This window comes from Zingiber officinale, chromosome 4B, assembly GCF_018446385.1.
Source record: "Zingiber officinale cultivar Zhangliang chromosome 4B, Zo_v1.1, whole genome shotgun sequence".
Taxonomy (NCBI): domain Eukaryota; kingdom Viridiplantae; phylum Streptophyta; class Magnoliopsida; order Zingiberales; family Zingiberaceae; genus Zingiber; species Zingiber officinale.
The window spans coordinates 10,812,787-10,836,500 of NC_055993.1; the positions used below are offsets into that span (position 1 = coordinate 10,812,787).

Below are 23,714 nucleotides of genomic sequence, written 5' to 3' on the forward strand. Positions count from 1 at the left end.
TTATTTTATGTTCAATCTAGTTTACATGTACATTCCTTCGAGGAATATAGGATCGAAAATGTAAAATTCTATTTATGTCGCAGATCGAATCTTGCAAGGCGTGGAACCTTTTGAGGACCAGAGGCGCAGCGGAACAAGGAGCAAGATGGATGCGACAACTAGATCCGGTGGCGGTGGCCAAAGATGGCAGCAGCTAGGGTTGGCGACACATGGAGGACAGCAATAGATAAAAGTCATAATAGTTGAAAATTAGTTTTTCTGTTTATTGCTTTTTACGCTGAGACTGTGTGCTTGTTAGTATGCATGTTTAGTAGACTAGCATAGTCAAAATTCCTCACTTTAAATAACTAAGTGGGAGAGGGATTTATTTTTAAATAAATTTCACGGTCTCCATTACTGGTCTATAAGTGATGCAACAAGCTTGCGCGTTGGCTCTGAGTGCCTTCCTCCATATCGGATGAGCTTGTTTGCGGATCACTAGATTAAACTTCCATTTTGGATGACTATAGGAAGTTAATTAAGAGCGTGTGATCTTCCCCATCGGAAGGGGCACAATCTTATTAATGGACTTAGTGTCAAATAATGGTATACACTTAGGCATGTCTAATAGTATCCTCCCCATCGGAGTCACTGCTATTATTTGTGTGACCGAAGAAAACCAACTATTAATTTGTCAAATAAATAGGTTGACAAGATAATAAAATTAAAAATTCCTCTTATAAATGTTTGATTTTGTATACGTCCATACTATCGTGGCATACAAAATTCAACGGTATTTGAGGTAATTTTATTTTGTCATAAAGATTTATTGACAAGATAATTAATGGGTAAAACCCTCCTCTTACAAATGTTTAAATTTTGTATACGTCCACACTATCGTGGCATGCAAAATTCAAGGTGTTTGAGGTGTTGGTGAATTTAAATAATATTGTTTAAGGAATCAATGTTATTTTAAATTCAAAAGTTTTGACCAAATATTTGATCAAAAAAAGATCAACTATTAATTTTATTCGTCATAAAGTAAAGTTGACGAGATAATAAAATTAATGGATAAAATCTCTTCTTTGATTTTGTATACGTCCACACTATCGTGGCATACAAAATTCATGGGGATTTTAAGGAATTGATCTTGACCAAATATTTTTGTGATTCTTAGGATTTAAAATGTTTGTCAATTCCCTAGCTGTTATACTATAGAAAAGACTTAGTAGTCCCGATTGTAAAAATTGGAAATAGGACTTGGACATTAAGGTAGTCTGTCTTGTTAGAACTAAAGAACAATATAGGTGTATTCATTAGTTGAAACATGTTTAGTGGTGTTATCTACCAGAACCTGGAGTGTAGATACAGATGTCATTAATCATGTTCGCAATTCATTGCAGGGTTCCAGGAAACCCGACAACTAAATGAAAATAAAAACACCGTCCACATGGGCACTGCTGTAAAAGTGGCAGCTGTTGCAGTGGGAAATGTTTATCCTTTAATAGGAATAAAATATGGATTATTAGAAATTGTCTTTACGTACTAAGTTTAGAAAGAACCTGATTTCAGTTTCTAAACTATTATAGAATAGATATTGTGTCTATTTTGATAACAAAGCTGTTATCAAGAAAAATAGAGAAGTTATCTATTCTGGTATGTTGGTTGACAATTTATAATCCAATAACTCCCACGATGCAATAAATAGAAATTATAACACATCTTCTAACTTTAAGAGAAAGCAACCTTCGGAAATGAACCAATTATATCTTTGGCATCTAAGGCTAGGTTATATTAACTTGAGTAGGATTCATTGGTAGCTGATGAACTTTTGGGTTCATTGGTAGTGGAAATCTTTCAAACCTGTGAGTCTTACTTGGAAGGAAAAATAACCAAGAAGCTTTTAAGTCTAAGGGGTATGGAGCCAAAGATATGTTGGAATTGTTTCATTCTGATTTGTGTGATCCTATGACTATCCAGACAAGAGGTAGTATCGAATATTTCATCTATTTTATAGACAACTATTCAAGATACAAATACATTTACTTAATGTGTCGCAAGACTAAGTGCTTTGATTAGTTAAAGAGTACAAGGCTGATGCGGAGAAATGTCAAAGTAAAAGTATCAAGATACTACGGTGAGATCGTAGTGGCAAGTACCTCTTGGGAGAATTTAGGAGTCACTTATCAGAAGTAGGGATTCAATCCCAACTAACTGCACCTGGTACACCCCAACAGAATGATGTAGAAAAAGGAAGGTATAAGACTCTTATGGAAATAAGTAGATTGATGATGAGTTATTACCAAATTCATTTTAAGGATATACTCTGGAAACGGAAGTGAATATAGTACCTTCCAAAGTCAGAACTCTCTACTCATATAGAATTGCTGAATAAGCGTAAGCCTATTTTGAAGCATATTTAGATTCGGGTAGTCCAGCACATATGATGAAGAGAGATAATGATAAGTTGGACAGGAATTCACTTGTTTGTGGGTTATCCTAGAGAAATGAAAGTAGGATTATAGTCTTAAAAATCAGAAGGTCATTGTTAGCATCAATGACCGATTTTTAGAAAAGGACTATGTAATAAATCACGTGCCCATAAGTAAATTTGTTCTTAAGGAAATAATAAAGGACATGTCTAACCTAGTACCAACTGTACAAGATGAAATATCACAAGAAACTGCAACACGTATCACAAATGATACACAATTGCAGAAAGTGCCTCGTCGTAGTGGGAGTGTTGTTAGGCAACATAAAAAGATTCATGTTTTGGGAGAGTTTTTGGACTCGATCCCTGGAGGACATGAACCTGATCTCCGGACATATGACGAAGCACTCCAAGATAAAGATGCAGCATCTTGGCAAAGAGTAATGAATAACAAAATTAGAATATATGTATTCTAATAAAATTTGGAAGCTTGTAGAACCACCAAATGGTGTAAAAGCCTTTGGGTATAAAAAGGTCTATAATAGGAAAAGAGGGATAGACAGGAAGGTAGAAACTTTCAAAGCAAGGCTTGATGAAAAAGGAAACTTTTTCATTGGTAGTCATGCTTAAATCTATCTGGATTCTTTTATCTATTTGGCAAGTGGATGTCAAGACAGCATTCCTTAATGGAAGTCTTGAAGAAAGCATCCATATAAAGCAACCAGAAGGGTTCATTGCAAAGGGCTAAGAGCATCTTGTGTGCAAGCTCAATCAGTCTATGGACTGAGACAAAGCTTCAAAGGTCTTGAAACATCCGGTTTATCAAAGTTATCCAGACCTATGGATTTATTTAGTAACCAGATAAGTCTTGTGTATACAAAAGGTGTGATGGAAACGTGGTGGTATTTCTTGTACTATACATAGATTACATTTTTGATAGTTGGAAACAATATCAAAATGTTGTCAGAAGTAAGGGTATGGTTGTCTAAACAATTTGATATAAAGGACTTGGGAGAATGTATATATTCTTGGGATCAAAGTAATAAGGGATCACAAGAAAAGAATATTTTACTTATCTCAAGCTTCATATATCGAAAAAATCCTTGCTCGTTTTAAGCATGCAACACTCCAAGAAAGGTTTCTTACATTTTTAGCATGGAGTAACTTTATCTAAAGAAATGTCTCTGTAGACATCAAAGGAGATAGAGGAAATGAAGGCGGTTCTTTATGCTTCGGCTGTTGGAAGCCTAATGTATGCTATGCACGAGATCAGAAATCTGTTTTGCCAAGGGCATAGTTAGCAGATATCAAAGTAACCCTGGACAAGGACATTGGACTGTAGTAAAGCATATATTGAAGTACCTTAGAGGCACTAGAGATTATATGCTAGCTTACAAGGCAATTAATTTGATCCCTGTGGGTTGCACGGATTTTGACTTCCAATCGGATAGGGACAATAGTAAGTCAACCTCGGGGTTTTTGTGTTTACTTTAGGAGGTAAAGTCATAACTATGGAAGAGTGATAAGCATAGGTATTTTTCTAGACTTTACCATAGAAGTTCAGTATATGGCAAGCCTCTGAGGTAGCCATAAAAGCTGAATAACTCAATAACCTCAAGATAGACTTAGATATGATTTCTGGTTTGTCCAAAGATTATTACAATTTATTGTAATAATATTGGTGCAGTAGCAAACTCGAAGAAACCATAAGTCTATAAGGCAAGTAAACACAATAGAGCACAAGTACCACCCAATATGAGAAATCGTATAAACGAGGAGAAGTTGTTGCTGCCTAGATTACATTAGATGATGACCTATAGATCTTTTCACTAAGGCCTTTAAGGCAAGAGCTTTTGATGGGCATGTTGAAGAGTTGGGAATCAGATGTATGACAGCAGATATAACAGCTTAGTCTTTTAGTATAAGTGGGAGATTGTTAGGATGTATACTAAAAGCCTAGCTTTTGATATAAACATTTATCTAGAAATAAGAAACACATTGGTCAAATGTCTACATTTATGATAAATGTAATTGTTCAATTAATTTATATTGTAGATAACATAGTGTGTGGTGTCACACACAGAAGATCATGTTATCGGTTACTTATAAATTATAAACAGTAGCTCACGACCAAGATGGAAAGGAACAAACCATTGGAAGGTCGTAGTGTAATTAGGTATTAGTTTATCTTAACTATATAATTACACTAGTACACTTAGTGTGTATTGAGTAGGACCATTTGAGGTTGTTTCTTTTATACTGACTTTATAAAGGAACAAAGACCTCAGTTATTATGGAAGTGTGTGCTCTTAATTCTAATATAATAACAAGCACATATATTTGATATTTATTTTTTTAATTTATCAATGGGTGAGATTTAGTTCGATAAATCAATAAGCCCGATAAGTTGGGAAATGATATCACTTATAGTGTGTGTTGTTGATTATAGAAGGAAACTGTGTCCTAGTAATCTAGGTTGGGAATGTCCCCAAGAGGAGCTCATAAGTATTGTCATGTTAAACCCTGCAGGTGGACTTAGTCCGACATGACGATAAGGTTGAGTGGTACTACTCTTGGACTAAGATATTGATTAAATGAGTTGTCAGTAACTCACTTAATTAGTGGACATTCGACATCTTAAACACAGGGAGACTAACACACTCATAATAAGAAGGAGCTCAAAATATAATTTGGGATTGGTGCGGTAGTTCAATAATAGTTCTCTAGTGGAATGAATTATTATTGATAAAATTAAGTTGTGTGTTCGGGGTGAACACGGGATGCTTAATTTTATCGGGAGACCAAAACCAATTCCTCCTCTCGGTCCCTATCGTAGCCTCTTAATTATAGAGTACTATACCCACCTTCTTACCCATCCCATAGGGGTCGGCCAAGCTAGCTTGGAGACCAAGCAAGGGCCGGCCAAAGTTTGGTTCATGGGAGCTTCAAGGTGGCCGGCCCTAGCTTGGGTTCAAGCTTGGTGTGGCCGGCCCAAATTAAAATAAAAGGATTTTTATTTTTTTAAATTTTTCTTATGTGGATAACATGATTTAAAAGAGAGTTTAAAATTTTAAATCTTTCCTTTTATAAGATTCTACAAAAGATTAAGAGAAGAGCTAAATCTCTTTCCTTATTTGTAGATTAAAAGGTTGGTTTTAATTTTGGTAAAAACTTTCCTATTAATCATGCTTATTATTTAAAAGAAATTTTAAAAATTTAAAATTCTCTTTTATTAGTTTCTACAAACGATTAAGAAAAGATTTAATATCTTTCCTTATTTGTAGATTAAAAGAGATTTTAATTTTTAGAGATAATTTTCCTTTTATCCACATGTTAAGATTTTAATTTATAAAATTTCCTTTTTATTAACCAATCATGAAGGGAAAAATTATTGGAGAAATTTTTTATAAATTTCCGGAAGCAAATAAGGAAATTTTAATTTGTGTTTAAAATTTTATTTGCTTGGAAATTTTATGGTGTGGCCGGCCATTGTAAATTGAAAAGAAAAATTATTTTTAATTAAATAAATTTTCCTTTTCAATGGCAAAAGAATTAAGGAAGTTTTTATTAAATTTTTCTTATTTGCCAAGACCAAGGATTATTAAAGAGGGGGTAGAGAAGGCTTCATTGCGAACAACTCTATTTCTATTTTTTCTCTCTTTTATCCTTGGGTGTGGCCGGCCCCTTCTTTCCTCTCCTCTCCTTTGTGTGGCCGAAACCTTCTCATGGTGGAGATAGCTTTGGTGGCCGGATCTAAGAAGGAGAAGAAGGAGAGAAAAGAAGCCTCTTTTCTAGTATCCCTTGGAGTATTGGTGGTGGTTGAATCTCTTCATCCTTGGAGGTGCTCTTGTTGTGGCCGAACCTTGCAAGGAGGAGAAGAAGGTGCTTTGGTGGTTTCTCATCTCGGAAGATCGTTGCCCACATAACGTCCGAAGTTAGAAGAGGAATACGGTAGAAGACCTAGATGTTTTTGCTTGCAAAAGAAAAGGTATACTAGTATTTAATTTCCGCATCATGCTAGTTTTATTTCTTTGTAAAAATACCAAATACAAGAGGCATACGATTTTAGTATTTCGAATTTGTTTTCGATGTTGTGTTCTTTTGTTTTTTCTTTTCCTTGTGATTTGATTGTTCTTTTAGGTTGACCTAAAGTTATTTAAGGAAATTAAATATTAACTTTCCTTAAAAGACTTTGTCTAGTCGGTGGTGGTTGTTCCTATATCCAAAAAGGTCATGTGCCTCGCCACGTCAATACTGGAAGCCAATTTTGGAAACTAATATTTAATGAAATTAATAACCTAGGTGATTTGGATCGAACGTGTTAAGTTCCGCAGGAGATCCGAGTCTAAACCTAAAAGAACAAATAAATTAAACTTGTGATCAAACGTGTTAAGTTCCGCAGGCGATCCGAGTTTAATTTAAAAGAACACATGGTAGCTAGGAAAAGGTTCAGACCTTTGTACAAAATTTTTGTATAGTGGAACCATTAGATTTTCCGAGTAGCAACCAACATTTTAGAATTAAATTAAAATTTTATTTTAGAAATTAAGATTATATATATATATATATAATCTTAATTTCTAAAATAAAATTTTAATATAATAATAATAATAAAATATTAAGATAAAGTAAAAAATTATAAAATGATTATTCAGATTGATTGGATTATCTAAATTCATATTTAAAAATTGTAGATTGAATTCGGATTAGATCTGATTTGAATTGAGATTTTTTTTAATATTCTTGTTTGACCTGATCCAAACTTATCTGACTCATCCTCTAAAGCCCTTGTATTTATATTTTTTGAATTTGTTTATTTATTTTTAAAAAACACTATATGTTAACCGGTATTATATTATTTTCTATCAGTGAGAAATTAAAAGTTCACAAAATTGTTGAAGAGGAGAGAAATTCACGAGCTTCCCTCCATCCTCTTAATCCTCCTACTTTCTGAATTTTAGTTTTCAATTTCTTTATTGTTTTGAATCAAAACAATTTCCTTAGATATGATTGTCTCTCTTTACCATTTTAACATTTTGTATAGGTCATGCGAATTTTGTTGGTGTGATCAAATTGACAAAGCTCGTGTAGACTGAAAACTTAAATTTCATAATATACGAAAGAAAAATCAAGTAGGTTAAGGAAGAACTAACTACTTATTCAAGAAAGTTCTAACTGGAGGTTAGGTAATGAAAAGTTCTAATTGAGATTAAGTAAGGTGAAAGTATATTGAGTAACTAGTCCTAATTGGAGTTAAGTAAAGGAAAGTCCAAGTTGGTCAAGGAGGATCGCAAGTTGGCAAAAGAAAGTCTTAACTATGGTTAAGCAAGGGAAAGTCTAACTGAAGTTAGGCAAGGGAAAACCTAACTGAAGTTAAGCAAGGTGGAAATCTACCGAATGATTAGTCTTAACTGAGATTAAGCAAAAGAAATTCTAAGTGGATCAAAGAGGATCGCACGTTGGAAAAGGAAAGCCCTGATTACGATTAGACAAGGAAAAGTCCTAAATGAAGTTAGGCAGGATGGAAGTCTACTGAGTGACTAGTCCTAATTGAAGGTTAGGAAAGAGGAAAACTCAAGTGGATCAAGGAGAACCACACTTGTGATCGGAAGTTCAACAGGAAGTTGGCAAAGAGAAAGTCCAAGTAGGTCAAAGGTTGACTGGACATTTGGTGATTGAAAGTCTAATGGGAGTTGGCAAGGGAAATTCCAAGTAGGTCATAGAGAACCGGACAATTGGTGAAGAAGTCCTAAAAAGTCAAGGTTGATCGAATGGTAGGCAATGAGAAGTCCCAACTGGTCGTAGACCAAATGTTGGATAAAGAAATCCTAGACTCAGATCAAGTGAGCTAGAGTTGGACAATCAATTAGGGTAATCACATAATCAATTGGATTAGAGCAATCAATTAGGAGATTTTCGCAAGGTTGTAGTGAGGTTGAGAATCAATTAGTCAATCAATTAGGCTGAAGTTCAGTCGATTGAGTTAATCGATCAGCCTATTTTCATGAAAGCACAACAATGCTATGAATCAATTAAGGCAATCGATTAAGTTTTCTCTAATTGATTAAACTAATCAATTGGAGTCTTTTTCACGAGAGAGAAGAGAATTTGAGAATCAATTAAGCAATCGATTAAACTACTTTCTCTCATGATTAGAAAACTTCTAAATCGATTGGGACAATCGATTAGAAGCTGTCGAATTGATTGGTATGACTCACCAATCGATTAGATCAATGTTTTAAAAAGAACTATTTTGTATGTTTGAATGGGCATATCCTACATGACAAACGATTAGGGTAAACCTAATCGATTAAGAGGCGTTAAAGAATCTTAGAAAAGGATTTTTGTAGGTATTTTGAACAATAAAAGTTTACACCAGTTCTTGAGTTTTGGGTAATAAGTGTTGTTGTACTTTCCAAACATTAAGAGACTAATCAAAGTAAGAAAAGAACAAGCAAATCGAGGTTTATGTTGTAAAGTCGTTTTCGATTTCTTCGTAACTTAGTTTGCATTTCTTGTTTATATTTTTTTCTGTGCTTAAGCTTATATGAGACTTCTCCGTCTCATGGAAAGAGGTTTTCATAACGTATTTGTGACTGATGAATGAACCATTAGATTAGCCACCTCAAAAAAGTGGATACCAAATAAAATCAAAAGTGTTAGTATTGTGAAAATATTCACTTCCAGTATCCACTATAAATCATCATCGAAAAAAATGAATGAAGTTATTTACCGCCCTTTTAACTATCTACATGTCCTAACAAATTTAGTATGATTTGGGTATTAATTTATCTATCAACATTTTTTAAAAAATAATTTATTTATAGTGCCATCGTTAACAATGAAAAGTCAAATTATTAGAAATAACGAATTAGAGTGCCATCGTTAACAATGAAAATTCAATTTAAGAAGCAGGCATGGACCAACAATTTAGGATGACTCCTCTGCTTCATCACTGAAAATAAGATTTGCGTAAACACCGGTACAAAATTACGTAAAGATATTCCATTAATAACCGGACTTAGAAAAGTATATAAATATTTAAAATAATTAATAACTTTATAGGAAAATTGATAAACACATTAAAAAAAATCAAATTCATATAGTGACATTATTAAAAAAAATTAATTAGTTTCTCACTCTATTAGAAAAAAAAAAAAAATTGAAACTCTTAACCGTCATCTTAACGACTCTGAGACAATCCACATGATAAATAATCGAACCATCGTCCTAAACATCGATCACGAGGTAATCCACTCTTGACCCCACATGTCATCCGAGTTGGTATATGATGGGATGTTTGTCACATGAGGTCGCGGGATCAAAACTCAGGGTAATGGGGTGTAAATCCTCAGTCTTTGTGTAACTCATCCACCTGTCACATATTTGTTCAGGATATTGTGATTTAGCTCTCTCATGATGACCTTAAATCTGATGTGACAAGGACGCTGAGAACGAATAATTTCGCCTTTTTATCGCAAGAGGTAATCCATTCAGTCCCATATAATGTGTATGAACATATAAGTGGAGCCGTAAATGGGTCCCCACGTGAAAGGGGCCAGAGTGGACATGGAAGCACGTTGCAGGCCGTACACATTCCTTCCGGCATCGGCAGACGAGCGCCACCTCCGACCACGACCCATGTAGTCTTCGACCAAAAGCGAAGCAAAGATCTCGCCGACGTGTCCCAGCGGGACCCACTGCCCGGCACGCTTCGGTCAGGCGGGTTTTGACTCGGCTCGGGCGGCGGGTAGGAGCTGCCCCTTCCCTCCAGGCCAGTAGCTGGCGCCCGTCGTCGCGGGCCCCACGGCGCGTGACACCGTACCTCCAGCTGCCCGCGTCCCTCTTTAAAAATGCCGCACCGCTGCGGCTGGCCGTGCCTCCACCGCCGTGTCTTTGTTTTGTTCCGACGCAGAGGTTACGGGCGATCCTTCCTAAGTGATACCGCAACAAAAAATATCTCATTGTTTGAGAGGAGACGAGAGCAAGATCCTCGGAGTCGTTTCCGCCGCTATATTCGTTGTCGTTGTCGCCATCGCCGCGGGGATTTCGAAGCAGCTGCGCAGATAGGAACGCAGGGGAGATTTAAAGCGCAAAGGCTGAGGAAAGGAGCAGAGGATCTTGGGTTCTGCTTCCTTGAACTGAGCAGAGGTATACCGGAGAGGAAGAAGAACATATGGCTTGGCCGGCGTGTTTGAATGAGTACGAGAAGCTCCTTATCCGGATGGACACTCCCAGGTGATTCAAATGGATCTCTGCTTTCTTCTGCAAAAATGTGTTTCTTTCCTTGCCCTGTATTGACTCCTCTTCTTCCGCGCTCTGTGTTGCAGGGTTGCGATCGACAATGCCGTTTGCCCCACCGCGACTCTCGTGAAGGTAAGTGAAAAAGATTTAAAAAAAAAACAATTGGTAGGTTCCTCTCTCCTAGATCTCTTCTTGGTCTCACGCCGGCCGCCGGGCATGGAATCGTAGGTTGACAGCGCTAGGAAGCATGGCATCCTCCTCGAAGCCGTGCAGGTCCTTACCGACCTCAACCTCTCCATCGAGAAGGCCTACATCTCCTCTGACGGCCGCTGGTTCATGGACGTCTTCCACGTCACCGACCAGTTCGGCCGCAAGCTCACCGACGACAGCGTCATCTCTTACCTCGAGCAGGTCTTGATCCTCCTTGTTTCTTCTACCGCTCCGGCCTAAAACTTGGCCATTGTGTTGGCATTTCCTAATCTGCTGTTAAAAATGCAGTCTTTGGAGACGGAGGAGGACCACCACTTGCGACCCATTGCCAGCGGCGAGGGCTTTACCGCCCTCGAGCTCACCGGCGCCGACCGGCCGGGCCTCCTCTCAGAGGTATTCGCGGTGCTCACCGACCTTGGATGCGGCGTAGTCGACGCGAAGGTGTGGACCCACAACGGTCGGATCGCGTGCCTTATTTCCATCCACGATGAGCTCTCCGGCGACTGTATCGACTACGACTCCCCCAGAATCCGTCATATGGAATCCCGCCTCCTCCATGTCCTGAAGGGAGACGGCGGCGTCTACGGCGCCAGGATTGTCATCTCGGCTGCTACCATCGCCCATCCCGATCGCCGCCTTCACCAAATGATGTTCGCTGACCGTGACTACGAGCGCACCACACTGTCTTCTTCATCACCATCCATCTCTGTCCAAAACTGGATCGAAAAAGGGTACTCCGTCGTTACCGTGCAGTGTCTCGATCGCCCGAAGCTCCTTTTCGACGTGGTGTGCACTCTCACAGATATGGAATACGTCGTGTTCCATGGCACCATCGACATAGATGGCCACATTGCTCATCAGGTCTCAACTTTACCAAATTATCATTAATCGACCAAAAAAAGTTTTCATCTTTCTCGCTACTTCATCTAATTATATTCGTGGAATCAATTCAGGAATTCTACATACGGCACAAAGATGGTAGCCCAATCAGCTCCGAAGCAGAGAGGCAAAGAATGGTTCAATGCTTGCAAGCAGCCATCGAGAGGAGATCAATAAAGGTGACCAAAAAGGGGGGGAAAAAACTACATAAAAAAACTTTAATTTGATTCCTTCCTTGTTCATTAACTAAAGCTAGAGGGAACTGAACAGGGGCAAAGGCTAGAACTCTACATGGAGGATCGCCCAGGGCTCCTCTCTGAAGTAACTCGAACACTTCGAGAGAACGGTTTGCTGGTCACAAGAGCGGATGTGTCATCCAAGGGAGATATGATTTCGTGCGTGATCTACGTGACGGACGCCGCCGGGCAACCTGCGGGACCAGGGGTCATCGACGACGTGCGGCAAAGGTTAATACCCGATTGCCTCATAGTCGAGGAGCAACGGCCGCAGTTCCACCGCCAAGAGGAACGTGAGGGGGCGCAGGGTTTGGGTGGCGTCGGCATCGGGCTGTTCTACTTGGGCAATCTATTCTGGAGGAATTTGTATAATTTAGGATTGATCAAATCCTTTTCGTAGCTCTATTGCTGGCCATTTTTTTGTGTGTGCGTGTCTACTCTGTATATTGAATCCATTACTTGAATTGATCTGCACATAGTAGGTAAAGCAGAGCTGAGGGTGGTGGATTGTGATTGGTTTTCTGCGAGTTTATTGTTTAACCGAGGATTTGACATTCTTTGTACATAAGTAATTGGTATTTAGCATATTGGCATTTGACTTAAAGAACTTGTTCCTAAATTTGTTGTTCTCACATCTTGTGGAGAATCTCTCACCCGAAATTTGACATTATGATTCTTTCTGCTCACCTAAATATTCCTGTTAATAGTGGAGATCACATCAAGGAAGTAGGTTGCCTGCCTAATTGCGCATTTAAATTAATATTCAAAAGAGACGGAATCAACAAACTCAAGTTGGAAAAGAACAATGTGGTTGGGACTTCTTGACATCAGATCTACCCTCCTTTGTTCATTAGATCTATGGTGGAGCATGTGAATGGAATTGACCGTCACAATGCTCGATGAACTTTGCTATCCGCCGGTGCCCACTGATCGATCGCCGACTAAAAGCATGCAGAAGGGACAAGCTCTTCTTCTTTCTTCTCTTCCATTTGTCACCACGTTGCTGGTTCCTCTGCTGCTCCCAACGCATGAAACGCGACGTCTGCATTTGACAGACGACCGACGAAAAAGACAGCGCTCGACCCGCCGCGATGCACGCCGGCACGTCGCTTCCAGTCTCAGCTGAGCTGGTGGCCTCCCAAACTCTGTATACTTTTGATTAATTTATTCTTTTTTGCTTGTTATGATCTAATTGTTAATGCAGATGACTTTCCAGGAACCATATCTTATCAGCGATCTTTCTCGGGAGGAATTAGGAATCTACAGTGGCGGAGATGCCTTAACATGGGTCTCGGTAGCAGCCAAAGCAGAGCGTTACAGTGGGAAAAGTGAAGCTTGTATAACTTGTGTCTCAAGAAATGCTAGGGCACCGCTGCGTGCTGCTCAATTTGCTGCCTGTATCAACCTCATCCACTGTGCAAGTGGGAGTGGAAGATGGTTTCTTTATTTGTTCCACGTCATGGCCGCAGGGTTGCAGGCAGCCTTTGTTCATGTTCTGTTCTTTCATGCTCTGTAAATTAAACCTCTGTTTTCAACCCTCAATCGCGCGGCAGGGCTGGATGGGTTGGGAAGGGGAAGTTGGTTCAATGGAAAAAGATAAGGGCTGTGGTTACATCATATCGATGCTATTGATTCTGATCAGTAAATTCCTGAGTTCTCATAAAACCAATCATGATAACAGATATCAGGTCGTGAGCAGAAATACCAACGCATTTTCTACGAACAATCATTCGAACATATGTTCATTCAATTATTCTTAGCCAGAACTATTGGTTCATCGGCAGATACTGAAAATCCTCACCTCTGTCCAGGAGGTTCAGCTTAGTGCTTTGTAAATCTTTGCAGGACATCGAAAAAGTCAGGGAAGGTCTTGCGCGTGCAACCTGGGTCATTGATAGTTACAGGAACATCACCGCAGGCTGCTATAGAGAACGCCATCGCCATCCTGTGGTCGTCGTAAGTATCGACAGAAGTGACATTCAACTTTTCTGGGGGAGTAATGATGCAGTAATCAGGACCTTCTTTCACTGTTGCTCCCAGCTGATACATGTAAAGAATGATTTTTTAGAAAAGACACAAGGTATCTGAGCAAGAAGAAAAACTAACATCAATAAACCTTTCGAAGTTCTGTACAGATGGCTATCATCCTCTCAGTTTCCTTTACTCTCCATGAAGCCACTGATAATTTAGAAGGAAAAATTTAGTTCAGTGAGATTAGATAATAACAACAAATTTAAGCAAGCCTCCATTGTGTATCAGCTGAGTAGCGCAATATCTGAGACTAACCATCTCTTATGGATGTAGGTCCATCCGCAAATAGGGCAACAACAGCAAGGGTCATTGCTACATCAGGCATCTTGTTCATGTCGACATCAATGCCATGCAAATGTTTCTTCTTCGAAGAATCCCGTGGTGGACCAGTAACGGTTACACTATTATCTGTCCATGAAACTTTTGCTCCCATTTTTTCAAGAACTTCGGCAAACTTAACATCGCCCTACGTTTAAGGAAAAAATGAAAGCTAAGTGAAAAGAGAAACAACATGGCTTCTAGATGCTAGAGGATATAAATATACTCTGAACCTTAAGGCACCTGTAAACTGGATGTTCCACAACCTTCTACAGTGACGGTGCCACCTGTGACCGCGGCACCTGCTAAGAAATAACTAGCACTTGATGCATCACCTTCTACATATGCGTTTCCAGGAGACCTACCATAGGCAAGACCCAAATGACGGTAACATTTTCATCAATTAGTTTAGTGAAGTCAATGTAATTGATATAAAAATTTCAAACTTACTTGTACTTCTGAGCACCCTTGATGAAGAATCTCTCCCAATTATCAGAATGCACCACCTTCACTCCAAAGCGTTCCATCAATTTCAAAGTCATTTCTACATACGGAATGGAAATGAGCTTATCAATGATCTCGATCTCAACATCTCCTCGTGCTAAGGGAGCTGCCATGAGCAAAGCAGACAAATACTGACTGCTAATGGATCCGGAGAGTTTCACCTAAAGAAAATGATGAAGGAATAGAAGGCACCATAAATAAATCAGTATCAGAAAAAGACAACAGAAAACGAAATGTGAAATGTAGAAGCATATAGCTTAGCTTGCATGTTCATTGTTGAAGAACCGAAAACATATACAACCCAATTAATTGTCCAGATATTGGTTTAGTATATGCATTCTTTTTCATGGATGTCACAATAATAAGTGATGGATTACACAATGATTTACGCACTGCAGCTGTTAAGTCAGTTTCCTAAATTGATCCATTGTCACACAATGTAATTATGTCTTCCCAATCATCATCAAATTGTATTAATCCTCACTACATGGGATCAGCTGCATGAATCTTAACTCTCCACGGAACTCTATGCACTGTAAATATACTGTCATAATAATATAGTCAAGCATGAGAACAAACTGACAAAAATTATGTGGTGATAATGGGACCTGGAAACAGCTTTGTCCACTAAATTCACCCTATTACAGATTAGTTAATAAAAAAATATCAGATTGAAGTTTATGATAAGAAATAGGATTGACTTGATCAGCACATTGTTCCATAAAGAAAAAATCATTGTAAGAGCTTACGCATCAAGAAATCTTATTGTTTCACTGACCCAGTCACCAGATTGAAAAGAAGTATTTCTTATTGTTCCACTGACCCACATGCTCATGTAGTTTGTATAGCATTCTAATTAAAATATACTACATGATTAAAAAGCAGAAAAGATATCTGTAGTTAACACATAAAGCTGAAGAGTCTCACAAACAGGAAGATAAGTATAACACATTCTTACCTTGATATCTTACATTGTTACAGAATTCATGGAGCAAAATATTGTTGATTAATGACATTGCATGAGAACTAGTTGGATTTCATGTCTTTTTGTTCTGTGCAATAGATAAATGAGGTTCAATATAGGAGAGATTATGATTTAGTTGGACTGCAGATGAAATGTCATGCATATTGTATATCAGTCTCCATCAGACAATGTGATGCATAGTTCTGGCATGTTATCATGGTGTTAAGATTATTTCGCCCAATTTCAACAGATGTTAAGAGTATATAACCAATGGTTAGGCCAATTGATCAACCTTAATTCCAATGCAATTGAGCATATCAAAGTTACTGTACTAATTTGGAGAGAATTACTGTAAGAATATACCACACATCAACAATTGTAATTCTATGTAAACAACATAAAAATCCAAAGCAAAATGCTGAGATATAAAAGCCATAAAAGGTGTCTAGTGTTTAATTCAGACAAACTCCTAAGATAGAATTTTTTTTATGTACATATGTGAATTGTTTCTTTAATTGATTGCCTTTTGAAAGAAGATATGCCGTATGCTTTCCTTTCACCCTTCTCTCCACTTTTCCATAGGCAAGCACAAATTCTTGTCATTTCAAAAAAAGAGATACTTAGGGAAGTAAAATCTACATACCCACTAAATTTTTGAAGATAGAAACTAGTGTAATAGTTTAACTTAACAATTAAGAACACTTTGATGTGCAGAAACCGTGATTAGATTAGATATACTGGCTCTATTTAGGATTCCTATATATCACATAATAGCATTATTTCATTAGTGCACTGTGAACATTGAGTATAGGCAAAATATTTACTCAATTAAATGGTAAATAACTAATATATGTCTGTTGGTTCATGGAGAAATCATGTATCGTGTCAAAAAAATCCCAATTATTCTAGTCAGCCAGTAGCTGAATGTGCGAAACAAATAAGAGAAAATGCAATGGGCAGTGTAAACTAGAAGCAGGAAAAAAGGTTTGTGATAAAGAACGACAAACCTTGCCCCCAGGAAGGCCTCCCTTTGCGTTCACACGGACAGGAGGACAATTGGTGCCCATGAAACAATCAGCATCTGCACCAAGCTGCTTCAAGCCATCAACCAAGTCTCCTATCGGTCTTTCCCTCATTCTAGGAACCCCATCAAGTACATAACTAAACAAAGAGAGGCAGTGTTACAATAAAGCAAAATGAAGATTTTTTTTTCCTTTTAAACTAGAGCAAAGCATTAGAAACCTTGCATTTCCACCAACAGCTGCCACAGCTGCAGTTAATGGCCGCATTGCTGTGCCAGCATTTCCCAGGAAGAGTTGGACTTCCTCGTTAGAAGCTTCGCTCACCGGGAACTGCCCGCCGCACCCAACAACAATTGATCGCTTAGTTTCAGTATCATCCTCCACAGAAACGCCAAGGGTTTTCAGTGCAGCAAGCATATAACGAACGTCATCACTGTTCAACAAGTTGTCCACCACAGTTGTTCCCTGATTGAAAATGACAGTGGATCAGAAAACAAGTTAGATAAAAGCAGAGCGCGCAAAAAATGATTGAGTCGACCGACGGACGGACCAAATTTTGGTATTCACGAAATAATACTTGAAATTGTTCGTATCCAATTCTATTTCCTCATTTTATCCATTGCTGAAATTCAGAGAAGCAACGAATCAATTAATTCTAAAAAGAAATCACTCGGACTAAAATAAATTTCAATTAAGATGACGAACAAAATTTTATCTTTTCCCCAAAACTCGCCGAAGCAGTGCCCAAGCCGAACAGAAGATTCAACCTCTAAACCAATCAACTCACCTCGGAGAGGGCAGCAAGAAGAAGAATTCGATTCGACAAAGACTTCGATCCAGGGAGTTTAACAGTTCCAGAAATATCCTTAATCGGTTGAAGCACGATCTCCGATGCTGCCGACGGTTTTTCAGCGGCCACTGCGACGGAGGCCGATACTCGAAGAGGAGTCCACTTAGTACTGCTATTCACCGCCCTCAAACAAGGGAGAGGCTCGTGCATGGCTATTGCTCTGGCACAAATGGAAGAAGGAACGGGCAACGGCTTGCGAGATCCGCCTGAATGATACAACGACAGCGTAGGGTTCACCACCAATACCTTCGCCATTGTTGCCTGCGCCATGATCTCTCTCTCCGCCCAAAGATTTGGGCGAAAGAAGATGAACAAGTGGTGAAATAAACGCAGCGGGCCGCGGCGTAAGTGATGCCGCTATTCGTGACTCATTACCTTAACTCGTCCTGAACTATTGTACACCGATGGATCTAATTCGTATACTAAATCGTGTAATAGTCGTGTCCTCCTATTACCAACCTCCATCTATCTAGTCACCTACCGCATCAAAGCGGCTCCCACGGGCTATCACCTGGAAGGGTGTCAGACATTTGCAACGGATATTCAGATATCAAGGATAATCAATTACACATAGACGTAAAATCTCAATCTACTGTATTTTAAATTCTATTCGACCTTAGTCATCCCTCCTGTCCAATTTAATCATAATTTATCCCTTCTAAATATATGTGGGGTCAGACTTAGGGAGCCGCATGGCGGTTCCACCATTTTGCAACCTACCGCATCAACAGGGCCGGACCTGAGCACAGTCCCAAGAGTCAATTGTCTCAGGGCCCATCATCTTAGGGGGCACAATAGTTGGAGCACAATAATGGGTCTTTGTAATAATCGAGCTACAAGGACTTAATTATAATTTTAAAAACTTTATATAAAAGTATAAAATAATAAGTTGAACCCTATTTTCCCTTTTTCTTCCACATGTTCTCGATTTTTCACTTCCCCGTCGTCGCCGTCGGTCCGCACTGCTGCTGTCGTTCCGCGTCGTCGACTCGCCGTTGTTCCACGAAGCCACCTGTGATGCTTCTCCTCCCCTTATTATTGCGGTCTCTTCTGTCTTCTCCTCCACATCTTCTCTAGTGGGTTTGAATTTGATGATGTTTCAATCTGGGGTTTTAATGTTATAACCCTATTTCTCTTTACTTATTGCAGAAATTAGAATTTGTCGCTGAATTTGTTGTGTTTGGATTTTGCTATCTGGGATTTTGCTTCAGCCAAGACAATAAATCAGATTTCGCCAATGATGGACTAGAGCTTCCATTTCTCTTTACAGATTTTGCTGAAGCCTTCCATTTATCTGGCACAAGATTAAAGATTAAAGCTTCCATTTCTCTTTACCTAAGGTTCGATAAGGTATGAGACACAAGATTAAAGCTTCCATTTGTATCTTTCAATGCCGCTGGATTTTTTTTTTATTTTGTCTTGATAATTAAGATCATTAGTAAGAATTGGAATCTTGTTTATATCTTGTATATTTGGTTACAGTTAACTAAGGGGAGCATAATATAGGCAAAAATATCAAATTGGAAATTCTTCCCTTGAGATGGGTTTTTCTTGTAGTTAATGTAATTCCTTAGAAAAATTTGGACAACATAAGACTATAAGAGTTTTAATATTTTGATAATTCTTACACATTTTTTAGGTAAAATATATAATTAATGGCTCCCAATCCCAAACATCTATCTGACTATCAGAAAAGAAAGAGAAAGCAAAAGGAAGAAGCATTAATTCAAAGTCAAGCAGGAGATATTGATAAATATTTTTCTAGTAACAAGAGAATGATGGTAGAAGAAACAATTGATAATCCAACGAATGTGGAACAAGAGAATGAAAACAACATTCATGTTGAAGAACTTGATCAATCTTTGGATATAGAATTGATTCAAACCCTCAATGTAAATGAATCGAATGATGAAGATGATGTGAATGTGGTTAATAATCAATCTGAAAATCAAGAGACTTTGTTTCCACTTAATATTGATGATCCAGAAAATTGGGATAAGATTGATCAAAATATTCGGGATTTTTTAGTTGAAAGGGGTTCAAGTAGAGTTGATGGTGTTTTGTTTCCTAAAGACAATAATGGTAAGCATTTTGATGCATCACATTACAAGAGATTACTACCTAATGGCGAAAAAAAAGATAGAAAGTGGCTTGTGTATTCAATTTCTTCCGACAAAGTATTTTGCTTCTGTTGCAAATTATTCAAAACTCAAAGTACCATGTACAAAATTGGTCAATTGGCTAATGAAGGGTACAAAGATTGACATAACTTGAGTCATAGTCTGAAAAATCATGAAGCAAGTAAGGAACATATTAATTGTATGATTAATTGGATTGAATTGGAGAAAAGGTTGGAAAAAAAATAAGACAATTGATGATAGCATACAAGTAGAAATCAACAAAGAGAAGGAGCATTGGAGACAACTATTAAAGAGGATAATTGCTATTGTGCATAGATTGGCAAAAAACAACTTGGCATTTCGAGGAGATTATGAGAAAATTTATGCTGAAAACAATGGCAACTTTTTGCAAATGATTGAAATGATAGCGGAGTTTGATCCAATAATGAAAGAACACATTTGTCGGATACAATCAAGGGAAGCTCATTATACATATCTTGGTCCTAAAATCCAAAATGAGTTGATACAGATGCTAGCACATGAAGTGAAAAAATCAATCATTGCAAAAGTTAAAAAGGCCAAATATTATGCAGTTATACTAGATTGTACTCCAGATGCAGGTCATGAGAAACAAATGTCCCTTGTAATACGTTGTGTGGATGATTCAGCAAGCTCTGCAGTTATAGAAGAATATTGGGTTGAATTTTTGAAGGTAGATGATACATCAGGATATGGACTTTTTACTGAGTTAAAAATTGTGTTGAAAAATCTTGGACTTAATCTTGATGATATAAGAGGCCAAGGATATGACAATGGATCAAATATGAAAGGAAAACATAATGGAGTGCAGAGAAGATTATTAGATATTAACCCTAGAGCTTTCTATACTCCTTGTGGATGTCACAGCCTAAATTTGGCATTATGTGATATTGCAAATTGTTGTCCTCAAGCTATGTTATTTTTTGGAGTAATACAACGGATATATAAATTGTTCTCATCTTCTACCAAGCGATGGAAAATTTTCAAACATCACGTGGAAGGTTTAACACTTAAGCCATTGTCACAAACCCGTTGGGAAAGTCACGTTGAAAGTGTGAGACCGATAAAAGAACAAATTTCAAAGATAAGGGATGCTTTACTTGACTTAGCAGACATAGGTGATGATCCAACAGGAAAGAGTGAGGCTGAGTCTTTAGCAACACATGATCTTGAAAATTTTGAATTCTTGGTTGGTTTGGTAATTTGGTATAAGTTGTTGCATTCAGTAAATATTGTAAGCAAGATTCTTCAAGCTGAAGATGTAGATATTGATGTTGCTATTAAACATATAAAGGGTCTTATGTTGAATTTTGAAGAATATAGAGCACATGGATTTGAAAAGGTTGTTAATGAAGCTAAACAAATGGCAAATGAATTGGAAATTGAAGCTTCATTCAAGGAAAAACGTATTATTAGAAGAAAAAAATAGTTTGATGAAATTGTTACAAATGAGGTAACACAATCAGCGGAGGAATCTTTCAGAGTTAACTACTTTCTCTTTTTGATTAATCAAGGGTATTCTTCTCTACAAAGCCGGTTTGAACAATTTAAAAAATATGAAGAAACTTTTGGATTTTTATTCAGTTTGGAGAAATTAAAGTGTGTTGATGATGATAATTTGTTAAGATCTTGTGAAAATCTTGAACAATGTTTAAAGCATAATGACAATTCTGATATTGATGGACATGCGTTATTCATGGAGTTAACTCTTTTGAAGCATTCTTTACCAACAGAAGCAAAAAGAGCAATAGACGTGTTGAATCATCTCAAAGATGTGGATGACTGTTATCCGAATGCTTATATTGCTTACAGAATTTTGTTGACTATACTAGTTACAGTTGTAACTGCCGAAAGAAGTTTCTCGAAGTTGAAATTGATCAAAAATTATCTTCGATCAACTATGTCAGAAGAAAGATTGAACGGGATGGCCATGCTATCAATTGAGAAGAAAATTGTGGAATATCTTGATTACTCATGCTTAATTGATATTTTTGCATCAAAAACGACAAGACGTGTTATATTTAAGTGAGTATTGGTAATATCTATAATTTATTATTGTTTAACTAAATTACATATATTGTATATACAATTTCAAATTAATATTTTGCTTTGTATTTTGTAGGTCTTAATAAAGAATACTTTTGATTAAGAAAAATTGATTGCAGGGCCTAATTTTGAAACTTCGACTCAGTCCTACGAAAACTCAGGTACGGCCCTGCGCATCAAAGCGGTGCGTTAGTCCGGCGGGATATAAATTACATAAAGAATTAAATAACTAATGAAATATCCTGTTAGGAAAGATAGACTACAGTTAACAATTAACTAAAAAAAGGATTTTTTCAATTTTTTAAAAATAATATTAAATCTCTTTTTAATCAATCCTCCTGTAATAAATCAACCGTTTTTATATAGAGGTCAGATTTTAAAATTATCAAATTACATATATTAATTTATAAATTATCAAATTAGGTATTTATTTTTATTTTTTCCATATATTATTCTTAGTCGAGTCAATTTTTTAGTCGATTTTATCATCTTAGAGAGGCCTTCAATCGGCTTGGAGCTCATTTAACCTCTAAATGGTTAACTTTTCCTTGTGCTATTTTGAGGTTAACTTTTCCTTGTGCTATTTTGGATGATGCTCCGATCGATCAGAGTTGAGTTTATCCGAACTTAATTTTATCTTTCTCCTCTAGCAGGTTTTCTTCTCGACTTCTCGTCCTTTGGATGCGTCACGCGTGTTTTTTCTCACCCACTAGTATACTTTTTCACAGTTACGTTTTTCATCCCTTGGATGCACGGAACCTGTCAACTTATTTCTCATGCCACCCTTCTTGTCCATCGCATCTTCTGTTCGACTTCTTGTATTTCTAAATTCTTACAAACTTAAATATAAGATATCAAAATAATACATGACCTAACTTAGATCGATTGATCATATCAAAAGTTGATGTACTTATAATTACTTCTTTGATATGCATCAGACTTAAATATGACATTTAAGTGTAATAAAATAAAATGTACTAAAATCTCTCTCAACACTTAACATCTAGTTATTTTTCCCTTTCATCGTATAAAAAAACATAATAATGAAAAATAAGACAAATAACAAAAAAGTTTTGAAAATTTGTCTAGGAGTCATACACAATCATCCCAAAGTTGTGTATTTTTACCCAAATTAATTTGAAAAGAAATTACTTTTTAAGAATTAAGTCTACAAATTGCTAAAAAATAATTTAAAAATAATTTTAAGTTATTGAAAAATATTAAAAAATTTTGTCTAGATAAATTTGTGATCAGTATAAAATTTTTCATGAACATATTATTTTCTTTTATTATTAAAATAAAAATAAATATTTTGAAGTAGAGATATATATTTTTTAAAATCTAAGATTTAAAAATATTTTTAGACCTCGAAATATCATGTCAATTTTTCTGAGCATATGAAATATAATTTTTATCCACAGAAAATTTAATTTTTGAAATAATTTTAATTTTAAAAATCTAATTTTCATTAATAAACTTATAAAAAAATAATATAACAGTAAAAAAATTTATTTTTTTCTATTAACAGATAATATTTTTATTTTTCATAGAAAAAATTTGACAAAAAAAATATGAACACGTCTATGAATTAAATTTTGCTAAGAATGTTAATAAATTAAAACAATTTAAATTTCTAGCATACATAAGAAATTAATTTAATAATCTAGTACAAATTTTGGTATCCAAAATAATTTTCTTCCTATTAAATATATCAAGTATTTTCTAGGAATATAATTTATAGCTATTTTTATAATTTGACCCTTGTAATTTTTAATATACTAATTTAATTAGATTAGACAAATTATTTTCTAAATTTGAACTTCATGAACAATTTAATGCTA

General features: G+C 36.7%; 4 protein-coding genes across 4 annotated transcripts; 3 read left to right on the forward strand and 1 right to left on the reverse strand.

Moving 5' to 3' along the window:
• The first annotated feature begins 10,271 nt into the window (after positions 1-10,271).
• LOC121974700 (ACT domain-containing protein ACR8-like) lies at positions 10,272-12,547 on the forward strand. The gene is made up of 6 exons (XM_042525872.1): positions 10,272-10,648; positions 10,741-10,786; positions 10,883-11,065; positions 11,153-11,725; positions 11,818-11,922; positions 12,014-12,547. Exons 1-6 carry the CDS (start codon positions 10,587-10,589, stop codon positions 12,377-12,379), a joined length of 1,335 nt encoding a protein of 444 aa, XP_042381806.1. The 5' UTR covers positions 10,272-10,586; the 3' UTR covers positions 12,380-12,547.
• Positions 12,548-12,724: 177 nt separating this feature from the next.
• LOC121974702 lies at positions 12,725-13,568 on the forward strand. The gene is made up of 2 exons (XM_042525875.1): positions 12,725-13,109; positions 13,196-13,568. The coding sequence occupies exons 1-2, from the start codon at positions 13,071-13,073 to the stop codon at positions 13,493-13,495; spliced, it is 339 nt and encodes a 112-aa protein (XP_042381809.1). The 5' UTR covers positions 12,725-13,070; the 3' UTR covers positions 13,496-13,568.
• Positions 13,569-13,671: 103 nt separating this feature from the next.
• On the reverse strand, positions 13,672-17,984 carry LOC121974701 (3-phosphoshikimate 1-carboxyvinyltransferase 2-like). The gene is made up of 8 exons (XM_042525874.1): positions 17,606-17,984; positions 17,039-17,283; positions 16,804-16,957; positions 14,779-14,993; positions 14,572-14,689; positions 14,266-14,476; positions 14,096-14,157; positions 13,672-14,019 (listed from the first exon to the last, which is right to left on the reverse strand). The coding sequence occupies exons 1-8, from the start codon at positions 17,936-17,938 to the stop codon at positions 13,801-13,803; spliced, it is 1,557 nt and encodes a 518-aa protein (XP_042381808.1). The 5' UTR covers positions 17,939-17,984; the 3' UTR covers positions 13,672-13,800.
• A 1,462-nt stretch (positions 17,985-19,446) lies between these two features.
• Positions 19,447-21,856, forward strand: LOC121978102 (zinc finger MYM-type protein 1-like). The gene is made up of 3 exons (XM_042530483.1): positions 19,447-19,750; positions 20,019-21,233; positions 21,342-21,856. Exons 1-3 carry the CDS (start codon positions 19,447-19,449, stop codon positions 21,854-21,856), a joined length of 2,034 nt encoding a protein of 677 aa, XP_042386417.1.
• Positions 21,857-23,714: the final 1,858 nt, after the last annotated feature.

Bases quoted from the DNA above. Each gene is read 5' to 3' on its own strand.
- LOC121974700 (XM_042525872.1), top strand. From the start codon at position 10,587: ATGGCTTGGCCGGCGTGTTTGAATGAGTACGAGAAGCTCCTTATCCGG. The intron at 10,649-10,740 runs GTGATTCAAATG...TCTGTGTTGCAG, and splicing joins ATCCGGATGGACACTCCCAG to GGTTGCGATCGACAATGCCG. The intron at 11,066-11,152 runs GTCTTGATCCTC...TTAAAAATGCAG, and splicing joins TCATCTCTTACCTCGAGCAG to TCTTTGGAGACGGAGGAGGA.
- LOC121974702 (XM_042525875.1), top strand. From the start codon at position 13,071: ATGCACGCCGGCACGTCGCTTCCAGTCTCAGCTGAGCTG. The intron at 13,110-13,195 runs GTGGCCTCCCAA...ATGACTTTCCAG, and splicing joins TTCCAGTCTCAGCTGAGCTG to GAACCATATCTTATCAGCGA.
- LOC121974701 (XM_042525874.1), bottom strand. From the start codon at position 17,938: ATGGCGCAGGCAACAATGGCGAAGGTATTGGTGGTGAACCCTACGCTG. The intron at 14,994-16,803 runs GTTTGTCGTTCT...CATTTTCTTTAG, and splicing joins GAGGCCTTCCTGGGGGCAAG to GTGAAACTCTCCGGATCCAT. The intron at 14,690-14,778 runs GTAAGTTTGAAA...TGCCTATGGTAG, and splicing joins AAGGGTGCTCAGAAGTACAA to GTCTCCTGGAAACGCATATG.
- LOC121978102 (XM_042530483.1), top strand. From the start codon at position 19,447: ATGGTAGAAGAAACAATTGATAATCCAACGAATGTGGAACAAGAGAAT. The intron at 19,751-20,018 runs GTAAGCATTTTG...ATTGGAGAAAAG, and splicing joins GTTTCCTAAAGACAATAATG to GTTGGAAAAAAAATAAGACA. The intron at 21,234-21,341 runs GTATTATTAGAA...TGATTAATCAAG, and splicing joins AGCTTCATTCAAGGAAAAAC to GGTATTCTTCTCTACAAAGC.